This window comes from Leptopilina boulardi, unplaced genomic scaffold (genome assembly GCF_019393585.1).
Source record: "Leptopilina boulardi isolate dan_hultmark-lab unplaced genomic scaffold, ZJU_Lbou_2.1 LbouV2_248, whole genome shotgun sequence".
Classification (NCBI taxonomy): Eukaryota; Metazoa; Arthropoda; class Insecta; order Hymenoptera; family Figitidae; genus Leptopilina; species Leptopilina boulardi.
Window position 1 is genome coordinate 2,059,905 of NW_026137805.1, and position 12,701 is coordinate 2,072,605.

General features: G+C 31.0%; 1 protein-coding gene across 7 annotated transcripts in view; it reads left to right on the forward strand.

Moving 5' to 3' along the window:
* The window catches only part of LOC127280594 (teneurin-a), a 481,913-nt gene that overhangs the window by 416,988 nt on the left and 52,224 nt on the right, over window positions 1–12,701 (forward strand). The window contains exon 1 of one of the 7 annotated variants that reach the window (XM_051303687.1): window positions 6,124–7,164. The exons of the other annotated variants lie outside the window; for them this stretch is intronic. Within the exon in view, the coding sequence (XP_051159644.1) occupies window positions 7,112–7,164 (53 nt within the window). The 5' untranslated portion in view covers window positions 6,124–7,111. Of the gene's footprint in view, window positions 1–6,123; window positions 7,165–12,701 lie in introns of those variants that run through there. 7 annotated transcript variants of the gene reach the window in all.

Genomic DNA, 12,701 nt, shown 5'->3' on the forward strand with positions numbered 1-12,701 from the left:
AATCTAAACCTACCTAACCTGAACTCACCTGATCCGAACCTACATAATCTGAACTTACCTAACTTGAGCCCACCGAATTTGAACCTTCCTAACTCTAATTTACCTAATCTGTAGCTTCCTAATCAGAGCCTACCTAATCTGTACCTTCCTAACTCGAACCTACCTAATAAGAATTCCTAACCAATCTGTACCTTCCTGATCCGAACCTGCCTAATCTGTAGCTTCCTAACCTGAACCAATCCAATCTAACCTTCCTAATCTTAACCTACCTAATTTGTAACTTCCTAACCTGAACCAACCTAACCTGAACCCACCTCACTGGATCCGACCTAACCTAAATCTACTTAATCCGAACCTACCTGACCCGAACCTATACCTAATCTAAAACCTATTTATCTTAAATCTAGGTAACCCAAACCTACATAACCTGTACCTACCCAACTTGAATCTACTTAACCTATACCTAACCTAACCTATACCTATCTAACATATTCTTGGAATAAACTCTAAAAAAATTTTATTTTCCAAAAATTGACGATGGTGAAGAAAATAGGAGCCAATAAATACAGCTGCAAAGACACTTATTCATTTTTCTATCAAGCGGAATGTACTTTCGCAGAAAAAAGTAGATCACCTGCTTTCTGTCTCTCTCTCTCTCTCTCTCTCTCTCTCACACACATATATCGGAAAATACTTGCTTTTCTGAAACGGTTTCTTATGGTTCTCGCAAGGGGAGGAAAGTGGGGGATGATTGAAAATATTTTTTGGCTTCTGTGATTCAATTGTTCTCCGATACTCTCTTTCGACTATATACGTATGTGTATTGGATCCGCGCTTGCGTCACGTGGGTACTCGACGACAATTTCAACCGATCGATCAATGTTCACGAGTGAGGAGTATGTGTATGTATGTATGTATGTATATATGTATATCAAAAGCAACGCGGAGATGCTCGACGACGAAATCGAGTCGGCGAGAGACGTTGGACCATGTCATCGAATTCAACGCGGCGTATTAAAACAGACACGAAATCCCTGCCGACCGAGAATTCACGAAAACTCATCCTCTTCACTCTGATACTACTCTATCTCTCTCTCTCTCTCTCTCGACGTTTCTATGATGCTTTCCTCTGTACGCATGCGCGGAACGTACTAGCAGACCGAATTAAAGAGAGAAAATAAATACAAAGTTTTTGACGATAGGAAGAGAAAAATTACAGTGGGATAGGTAAAAAATGTTAAATTGCAAAGAAAGAAGGGAGGGGGGAAGTCACGTGTATGTACACGTGTACACACATTAATATACGAAGTGAATTTAATGTGTATATAGCTTTATGGACGCGCACAGGAGAAAGGCGAACGACCGGGAAGGATGGTGAATGACGATTCGAATTTGTCACGCGAAAAGGCCGGAAATGCTGCATGCGCATATTCTCAAATGGGGCGACAGGTGCATTTAGAAACTGCATTCTGATGCATCTGTGGCGCTGTACCCTTTGACTCTTAACGGGCTTACGTCAATATTTTCATTTCACATTAACTCACTTTTTTTTTTCTTTCTCGTTTGAAAAAGAAAAAAAAAATTTACAACCGTCACAATTTCTCTGTGTCAATGTATAACTGAATCAATTATTATTTTATCATAACTATGATAGATTTTTTTTTTTTTTTTACTTTTTTTACCTTGAAAAAAACTTGACTATGATTTACTTCTCGAAAAGTATAATTTACGACAAATGGAAAAATTAAAGAAATTTTAGGTACAGAAATTGTATAAATCTATCTTTTTTAAATTAGATTTTTAAAAATCAAAAAAAACATTAAATTTTTTTTTTTTTTTGAAAACTTCGAGCAAATCTAGATTTGAATTTGTTTTTATTCTCTAATGAAATTTCTATGAGGGTATATATACTCTCAGCGGAACTCTTTCTAATTGGGTCGTATATGTATAGTTTTTCACCCAACATGGAAGTTGATCGAAAAAATATTCATCATCTACTATGAAAAAATTTTTCCACTACCTTATTTCTTCATTACAACATGAATGTTGATAGAGTAGAATTTATTATTATTCATCATCTACTATGAAAACACTTTTTTTACTTACCCTCCAATAGAAAAATAAAAAAAAATGAATATAAATTATATTCTTTTTGTTGATAAAATTCTGAAATTAATTTTTAATTAAATACTAATAAAGTTGTAATTAAATTTTTTTTTAAATTTCTTTTTATTTTAAAAATTGTTTTGAAATTTTAAATTGAAAAATTGAAAATAGAAATTAAATGTTTAAATTATATAATTTATATATATATATGATAACTTCAATACATGAAATTCCGTAATCCCAACTATTTATTGGTATCCCTACGCGCATACAAATTCTAAATATGCTCTAATTTCAATGCACACTGTTGCTAAATCGAAATTCTAATTAAAATTATTTATTAATTAAACTAAATTCTTGAAATTCTTATTGTGTTTAACTTTACCTTCTTTAAAAAGAAAAATTTCTAAAAACAATTAAAGTATCTAGTCTTCAATGACTATATGTTTCTATAATTTTTGAAAAGAAAAAAACAATAATATTAAAATGTCTCATCAGAACAATTAAAAAAAAAATGAATGTATATATGTATACATCATTACAAATCTCATAATCAAATTTTAATTAAGTTCATAATTGAATTCCAATTAAGTTTGTAATCAAACATCACTTTAGTTGATATAATCTAAATTTCACTGCGTACATACATATATAGTTTATAATCTAAATTTCAATTTACCTGGTATACTCTAAAATTTAAAAATCATTCATCACTAATCTTCAAAAAAACAAAGAAATTTTATTTTTAAAAAATATATTACACGCCATTTACCAATATATTGAAATTCGTAAACATAAGAAAAATAATAATAGAAAAATTTCTACGTCAATGTGTTCGATATACCATGGTCAAACAGAGTCGACATTCTACTTGTCGCGTTATGCCCAAATGTCCACGTTTGTGGCATTTGAGTTCACAGAGGGCACCCTATTAAAGTGAACTGCTCTGGTTATTTCCTTTGACAATGGAATTGTATGTGCCTCGACCCTATACATATATGTATATATATAAATGCAACGTAAATTGACACGTCTATTTAACACCCTCGTTTCTACCTATTTACACTTTTATATATATACCTGTATACAACTATTTTCAATAGGCATTCAATATCTACAATCCAATTTTCAAATTATTCAATTTATCTAATTTTCATATTTCACACATACGTGCGTATATCTCTAAATTGCTATTTCATCTCTTGGAGAATTTGTCACGATAATGAAGTCGGCTGACAAACGTTTAACTGAAAATCTCGCATAATAATTTTGAAATAAATATATATATATATATATATATATATATATTGATTGAAAGTATAATATCGCGCCAATGTAGAATATTAATTAAAACTATGTACATCGGATTCGTAATTAACGACCTCGTAAACCACCAAATAACATGTTTCGAACAAATCCGAATAATATTAAAATTATTTATTCATTATATTAGATTTGTCTTTAAAAAGTTTTTTAAAGTAACATCGGATTCGTAATGAGCGACCCCAAAAACTCCCAAGTGGTTAGTTTCAACAGAATCAGATAAATTTTTAAAAAATCGTTTGCCATTTTAAATTTTGAAAAACTAACACCAAATTTGTAATCTAGGACCCCAAAAAAACACCGAGTACCAAGTTTCAAGTGAATCTGATAAATTTTTAAAAATTCGGCCGCCATATTGGATCCGCCATTTTGAATTTTGAAAATCTAATCTCATTCTTAATCATCGTCTCAAAAAACCGATTGAATTAAAATTTTTATATAATCAATTATTTTTTCATTTTTAACATTATTCGAAGGTTTTTTTACTGTAAAGGTACCGAAATATATATTATTTCTGAAATTTTGCTTTCAATATATAATTTTTTTTTTTAAAATAACTTTTTCTTTTATTTTTATTACTTTTATTTGATTTTTGAAGCTACATTGATCAAAAATATTTCATGTGAAATTTATTATATTCTCCTTTTTTTGTATCCGTTCGTAAATTGAATTTGATCAGATTAATGTTATAATAGAATCATTCGCTCAAATTCCGACAGCTTTGTAAAAAAAAAAGAAAAAAAAATGGTAAAACTATAAAATGGTTTTTAGATTATATTAAAAATTTATTAACAGTCAGATTTCTATATATATATGTATATTTTATTAATAAAATTGAAGTTGGAAATATTTCTATATTAATGAATAATTTTATCCTGACTATATATATATATGTCTATTCTATGAAATCAAGAATTTGAAAAGAAATTTCTTTCATGTTCCCTTTTATTGTATTGCTTTTGTGAAATTCCAATATTTATATATGAATTTTTTTCTACTAAAAAATTTGAAATTCATTTTACGATTATTATTAATATTCTTATTATTTTACCATATTTTTCAAGGGATATATTTTGAAACAATTTCCTGCTGTAGATATTTTTAATACATATGGAATACCGCTTCTGGATACGATATACGAGTTCTGATGACCTATTTTTCTTTTCACAAAATATGTATTAAATAATGCGTTTCTATATGGTTAAAAAAAAAATACAATACTGTGATTAAAAGTTTATTTAAATTTTTATTTAAATATATATACTTTAAAATTCATTTTTCTTCGTCTATTTATTAAAATATTCAACACATTTTCATATAAATTAAATAATAATTTGTTTAATACTCGTGAACTAAAAGCAGCTTGAAATTACCATAATGTAAGAAATTTAATATGTATTGTGCAAAAATGTTTTTAATTATTATTCTTTTTATCAGCTTAATAAACATTAATGGATTTTTTATACGTCTGAAATTTAAAAAAAATGAGAGATTTCAAAATTTTTTTAATTCAAAATCTATATGTTTTTATATATATATATATATAAAATATATATATATATATTACTTTCTATCTAAATATGCGAAGCGTTTTTGAAAAGTGGATTCTTTTTTCAACTTTCGCAGGTATTAAAAAAATTATTCATTATTTAGTATGAAAAACCTTTCCAAAAATTGAATCTTTCTATTTGAATTCTCAAAATGTTTAAAAAAATTATTCATCATCTAGTATGAAAATACTTCCAAAAAGTGGATATTCTTTCTTTTCGCATTAGAAAAAATATTAATGCACAATAAAAAAATTATTCATCATCTAGTATGAAAATACTTTTCAAATACTGGATTTTCTGTATCTTTAATTTACCAAATTTTAATGTCCATAAAAAATTATTCATCATCTAGTATGAAAAAACTTCCAAAAAGTGGATCTTCATAGTTGAATTAAAAAAAATTAACCGATTTCTTTGAAGCTTGTTACTCGGTATGGTTATCCAATTTTTTTAAAAAACAAATTTGAAATCAATTTCTGAAACAGAAAATAATTATCCCTTTTTTTGTTGACATTAAAGCGCAATAAAAATACATTTAAAAAATTAAAAAAAAAGAATACTCAATTATTTCTTTTGAAAGCAGATATAAATGTTCCTTATTTCGCCTACAAGAAGTGTGTTCACAATTATAAATTGCCCCCCGTTGTAGCTTTGAATCTCGGGACGAAATTTTGTCTAAATTTAATGTTACCATTATCTATTTGTCGAGAGCTGAACATACAGAAAATGTGAAGGCGCACTGAATGAAATATATTTATAGTAACTGGTAAAGTGGGTAAACACACGCACCCTCACGCGAGCTTTTACTTTTTCCCGAGGATGAGAAAGAGAGAAAAAGGCCACGTGACCATACGTATATATGAACATCGAAACAAGGTGGGTGGTCGTCGTTGTCGTCGTCATCGTCGGTGGAAAAAGGAAAGAGAAAAGAGTGAACGAGAGCGAGTTAGTGTAAGAGATGATATTAAAGATGAAGAGAGAGAAAATCATAAGAGAGGGGTTTTTCGAGGAGTTCAACTATATAGTGGAGTCGTTGTCCGCGAGGAGGCGCGCTTTTCCGAGGGGTTGCAATGACCCCGGTTCCAAGTAGGGTGGAAGCGCATGCGCCTTATATATATACACCGTTACTGATGGTGGGAGTTCAGTGTCACTTTGTGCCGGGCGGTGCGGTGCTCTCCTCTTGCCTTTACTTCAGTCTTTGATGTGTTTTACCCGTGAACGCACGTATAAAATTCCATTTCTAAAAAACTACCCGAATTATCATTCCCAAGTTAAAAAAAATTTTTTTAAAAAATAATTCTCCGCCTTTCTCATCTTAATTGACAATGAAATAAATAATTTTTTTTTTTTACCAAAAAGTGCGTTAAGTGTAGATCCGTCGGATTTTAGCTTTCATCACGGATTTGCATCGCGGACCCGTGACCCAATTAGTTTTGCAACTTCACTCGGGTTTAATCGGGCGAAACACTTTGGTTCTTATCGAATTACCATCATCTTATTCGATATTCATTGAGCATTCGTACAACAGGGATTGAAGTGGGGAAAAAAGTGTTATAAGTGCGGGAGTGCAGTTAAAAAAGAAGTTTTGCAGTGTCTTGTTTTTGGTTTTGATTGAAAAAAAGAAGAGGAAGAAGAAGAAGAATTTATAACAAAGATTCATTATCAGTCACATCATTGACTGGTTGTATGCACGTGCTTTCAAGAGATCGAATAATACGAGGGATACGACGACGACAACGTTTAAGAAACGAAGAGCAGTCGTGACGACTCGTGGTGTACGTCCTGCAATCGTGGGTGACCGTAGTGGAATAGTTGTAAATAATAAAAAAAATTCAACAACAGTGAAGGGTAACAGCGGTTTTGGTGATTATTCAGCGGCTGGTGAATTCGAAATTTGGGGTGACGATCATCGTAATGCGGATGGTTTAGACAATCAAATACACGGGCCGCCTTCGCGGCAACAACGTTGCGAGGGCGGCTCGGCACTAAGGCCGTTACTCCACGTTGCACATTGTGAATTACATTCGCCAAGGGACGCTGAATTATTGCGTCTCGATCATCTTGAGGGTTACGATCATCATCATCATCAGGACAAATCATTGGAGCTTGATCAACGTGATAATTATTCAACAATGGAGAATTTTCACAGTCCAGTACCACCACCTTTACCCCGACGACACGTTCGGTAAGGAAATGCAAAAAAATTATCTTTCTCCCAATGAAAGGAAAAAGTTCCTGTTTGAGGATACACTAATTTCCGTTTGGGAATGCCATGATTCGGAAAATAATGTGTCGTTATTATTAACAGTTTTTTTTTTAGAAGAAGTTGAGGTGTAGAAAATAAAAAAACGTGAAACGACTTGCACGTGCCGGTAGTGAAGGGGAGAAATGAGAATATGATTCGTCACTCTTTCATGAATTTAGAGAGAAAGATCCTCTCGACCGAATTTTTGAGTACCTATTTTTCTTATAGGGAAGATTTATTTATTTGAAGGAAAAAAACGAGGAGGTTGGCAGAAAAGTTGAGAAAAAAAGAGAGAGAGAAAGTTGTGATAATAATACTCTAGAAGTGTTTTGAAAATTTATTGGTATTTTTCTGTTTTAATGAATTCCAAAAAAAAGGGAAATTTGAAAATGAATTTTTGCAATATAAGCAAATTATTGTCAAGTGAGTGTGTGCTCGGGATTTGGGAAATTATGTCTCTATTGAAAAATTATTCATTATCTAGTATGAAACACTTCCAAAAAACGGATCTTCTTTTTAACTTACCAAAATTCTTAATGTCCATAACAAAGTTATTTATCATCTAGTATGAAAAACCTTCCAAAAAGCGGATTTTCTTTTGAACTTACCAAATCTTAATGTCCATAATAAAATTATTCATCATTTAGTATGAAAACCCTTCCGTAATTGAAAAACGGTGTTTTTCGTTTCTTCAACATTGCAGGTGTTGTAAAATTATTATTCATCATCTAGTATGAAAATACTTCTAAAAAGTGAAATCTTCTGTGTATTTACCTTCCCAAATATTAAATTGTATAATTAATTTAAAAATTACTTAAATTTATTTAATTTTAAGAATTTAGAAATTGCTTCTAAATTTGAATTAGTACAAAAAGGACCATTAATTCACATTAGTAAGAATTTTAACTAATTTTTTTTTGGTAAATTATGACTATTACGTGTTTTTGTCATTCAGTTAAAAATTTCTAATTCGTGACACTTACATTATAAATTTACATAATCGCGCCCAAAAATTTTATAATTCAACCTTTACGCCATTTTATATATATTTATGAGATTAATTATTTAAATCCCTTTTTTTTGATTCTTTAAACATATAATTTTGATAAATTGTAATAATTCGAATTGAATTAATTTTCGTAATATTCTAACATTGCAGAGAGTTTCTAATTTCAAATTCAGTTCCAAAGCTTGTAATTTCAATTCGAAAAAAGGGACCTTGATCTAAATTTCAAACTATCGAATTCTAAAACTATTCCACTTATAGTTTAAAAAAAGGGCACTTTTTTTGTTATAAAGTTAAAGTAAAAGAATGCACTTGTCACACCCAGTTGTTAGAAAAAGACTATTATTTAGATGCAGTCTAACAATTGTAAAGCACAGCGTGAATAAATCAACATGACAGTCATAATTTGTCAACTCTTAGAGGATGAGAAGCAATGAAAAACGAAGTATATTATAAAATAACAACACAAGAGGATTGAATACAAAGGAATAAAATTTAATTAGCATAATAATTTTTTTTTTTCAAAGAAAGAAACGAAAGGTAGAAATTTTTTTTTTTTATATAAATAATACACTTTTTGATGGGTTGGCTCTTGAGAATGAAGTGAATACCAAATGAAATATCACAGACTGTGAAACAAGGCAGAAACGATTAAAGAACATATTCCATGTTGAGAAAAAGAGAGAAATATCTTTACAGCGTGTGTAAAATGGAAAAGAGTTGGCTGTATGGCGCCGACATTTCGTGGTGGTATAAGGCATCCAAGATCCCATAGCCATGCATCAACCTGTCCCACCAACAACCACCTACTGGCTACAACTCTACAAATACTTCGCCTCTCTCTCTCTCTCTGACTCTCTCACACAATCTTTTTCTCTCTCTTTCTTTTTTCTTCATCCTCTTCTTTTTCTCTTCTCTGTTTTTCCATCTCGTCTACACACTCATCTCGATTCGTCTCTTCCTTTCGGGGGTTTTTCACTTCCTTCCATTCTATTAAATCGCAAGCGTTGAACACTTGAAGCTTCGCTTGATCAACCTCTCTGGTAAACTTATCTATCGAAAAAGAGAGTTTTTCCAACCCTTCCTTCTTCTTCTTTACCCCGGACGATTTATTCAAGGGAGAACCGTGGTTTTCAACCCGGAATCACCTGGCAGATGGCATAGAAAGATATTTTCCTCTTTTGCATTCAACAGTATTCATGAATTACAATATCAGTACCTGCGCTATTTTAATATCATATATATATATATATACCTATGTGAGCCAGCTTCTTTTTCTTTTCTCTGAGCGTATATTTATTCATGTACGCTCAAGGAAGAAAGAATATTTTTCTAATCAAATATAATAGAAATCTGAATTCTAAATATATATTTCTAAATGCAAAATAATGCTCCTATTTTTGATAAGGATTATACATGTACAGAAATATAATAGAGAAACAAATTTTTAAAACAATGATTAATTTGAAAATAACGTAAAATAAATGGTTTAGTATAAAAAAAAAAATTCTAACTATAATAAGTCTTGACATAATGCCTTTTTATCGTGATAATTTTTCACGTATAAAAATAATGAATGTAATCGTTATTTAAATCTTAGCGATTCCCCCACCTTTCCAAATAGGGGTTGATTTAAGGAAATTGAATATTATATAGGGTAGATAATAGATGTAGATATACTACACTATATATATATAAAGTTTCTTAAGAACTTGGAATACTGACAAGTGTTGCCTCATTTTCTTTGACGAATGATATGACGCTAAATTTTGATATAATTAATAAAGGTATAGTCTTTAATCCTCCACAAGAGAGTGTTGTTTTTTTTCACGATAAGATTTATATATATTTCCCCATAATCTTGACGTGACTGGAATAAATAGTCTGTAAATAACTAGATTAAAATATAATAAAGCCCTTTTGAAATAAAAAAAATAAAAATCTCTTACATAAAGAAAAGGAAGTGACAGTAGAAATCTAATAGATAAGATATTGAAAAATTTCCGGTTTTCTATTTTGTATCACTATACACATAAGATAAAATTTGAAGAAAAAAAAACAGGATTATAACACACATCAAATCGTGGGAAAATATTACTTTTCTAATTCAATAAAGTATCGCGAATATATAAACTATTCGCGTGGGAGATGTAAGGGGGGGAAAAAAAGAATGATAAATTTGTTTTCGAATGTCGAGACAAGGAGGGGAAAAAAATAAGTATAACCAGTTGATTCGTCAGAAATAGGTATTCTCTCTCTTGACGCAGTCCTCCGATGATTTATAAACCGTCGAATGGAACAAGATTCTCGGCTCATCTTTAACTCCCTCTCTTTTTCGAAGTCATGTTATTTTGACATCTTGAGTGCCGCCAGAATTCTTAAGCGAGGTTTTTTTTTCCTTACCCTCCGTGAACTATGTAGTAGCAGTCTCCGCTAGAAGAAGATAGTCACGCTAGGCTGACCTCAGGGGACATTTTCCTGAACGAGAAAAAAGAGGGATTCCCATCTAGACGCGCAGCATTGCCCTCAAAAGTCTCTATCTCTTTTTCTAGCCACCCCTTTCCCTTCAACAGTATCCTCTCATGCTTTCCGGTTCTGTCGAGAGTCCCTTTTCCCATCGACCTTCGCCTACCCAACTTCCTCACAAACTCATCCCCAACTGCTAACTCGTTTCCTACAACCACCCAGCCGCACTATTCGCGTTTTAGTACCTTCCGCATACGTCGAATATGCGGTAGATTTATTTTTTAGAATGAAAAAGCTTTTGCAAGCACGTAAATGGCATCAGAAGTACAGTTGATTATCCAACAATATTTGATGTTATTAAAAATTAATTATTCATTATCTAGTATGAAACACCTTCCGTAATTAGAAACCGGAGATTTTCGTTTTCTCAACATTACAGTCTGATGTAAAATTATTATTCATGATCTAGTATGAAAATACTTCCAAAAAGTGGATCTTCTGTCTTTAATTTACCAAATCTTGCCAATTAAAAAATTATTCATGATCTAGTATGAAAATACTTTCAAAAAGCGGATCTTCGTAGTCTTCTTCTTCCTAAATATTAAAAAAATTATTACTAGTATGAAAAATTTTTAAAAAGTGAATTTAGCTGTCGAAGGCAAATTTTATAATTCTCCTGTGTAAAAAAAGAAAACAACTGCTACAACTTCCTTAACAGTTCAACTTGATTTTAATGAAACCAACACGTATTTCTTGTTCCCTCAGTTATCTGAAAAAAAAATATAATTAATAGCTACACATGTTCAATGTATGATTTTACCCCACCATTAATGTTAATAAAAATGTAAAAGCACCTCCTTAGACGTGGCGCCTACCTCGTTGATTGCAACCCTGTAACATATAATTCCAAACAAAATTATAACGTATTTCTTTTCATTTTGGTCGATATTCCTTATTTTTAATTAATCACAAGGTATCATGAATCTTGATTTCTATAATTTGAACATTCAACGGCAATATTAGATTATATTAACTGTAGGTTCCTTTTTAGCAGAAAAAAAATTAACATTCAAATAACTTTTTTTTTTAATAATAATTCTGTTTATTATTAAAAAATAAATTTTTTTCTTTGTTTTATATATTTCTTTTTTACTTTTTCTTACATATTCCTTTTTTGTATACATCGTCATTTCTAAACGATCTTTTTTTGCGTGATATATTCAAAAATCTTTTATCACACCTCATTGACCGCATTTTCCTCTTGAATGAAAATTCATCCTTCTTTAGTGTCGTATATGTACACATTTTTATCCATTTTAATCATCGTTGATACTTTTTTTTTGTTCCACAGGATTATAACTTGATTCAATCGTTGAGCATCACTTTCATTCGATGAATTGAAAAAACAATGCAAATCACAATTTATAAATATTTCTTCTTTTCACGAATTTTATTTTTTGTCATTTATTTTTAATTGGTGACACTTTCGTTAACAAAAGTTGTCTCTTTTTCTCATCTCCTACCTCTTTATATACTTCCCTCTCTCGGGATAATTCGTATAATTTATTCTTGCGCCTTAATTTTCTCAGCATGTTATTGTAATTTGCGAAAATCACAGGTGTCACTTGCAGTTTCTAAAGTAAATCTCATTTGCCTTTAAATTACTCGACGAGTTGTAGTAGTCTCGCGTCGAGAGACAATCAGTGAATTAGAGAGACAGTCCAAGTTACAGAACGTCTTCAATTTGGAATGGTTTAATCGTTTATTAGTTTCGCAGGCTCAATTGAGATGAATGAACTTTTCTTTTAATCACGTATATAGAGGAAGGACTCGCACCCAGGAAACCCAAGGGGGTGCGGCTGCGTCACGTGGAACGAGAGTCTTCGCGAATGGGACACCCGCTGGCACAAGAACCGATTAGGCGAGAGAGAGAGAGACTATTCTCTTTCTCTCTCTCCGAGGGACATTTAACTCGTGCATCTGCAGCGGACTTTGTAATTTAAAG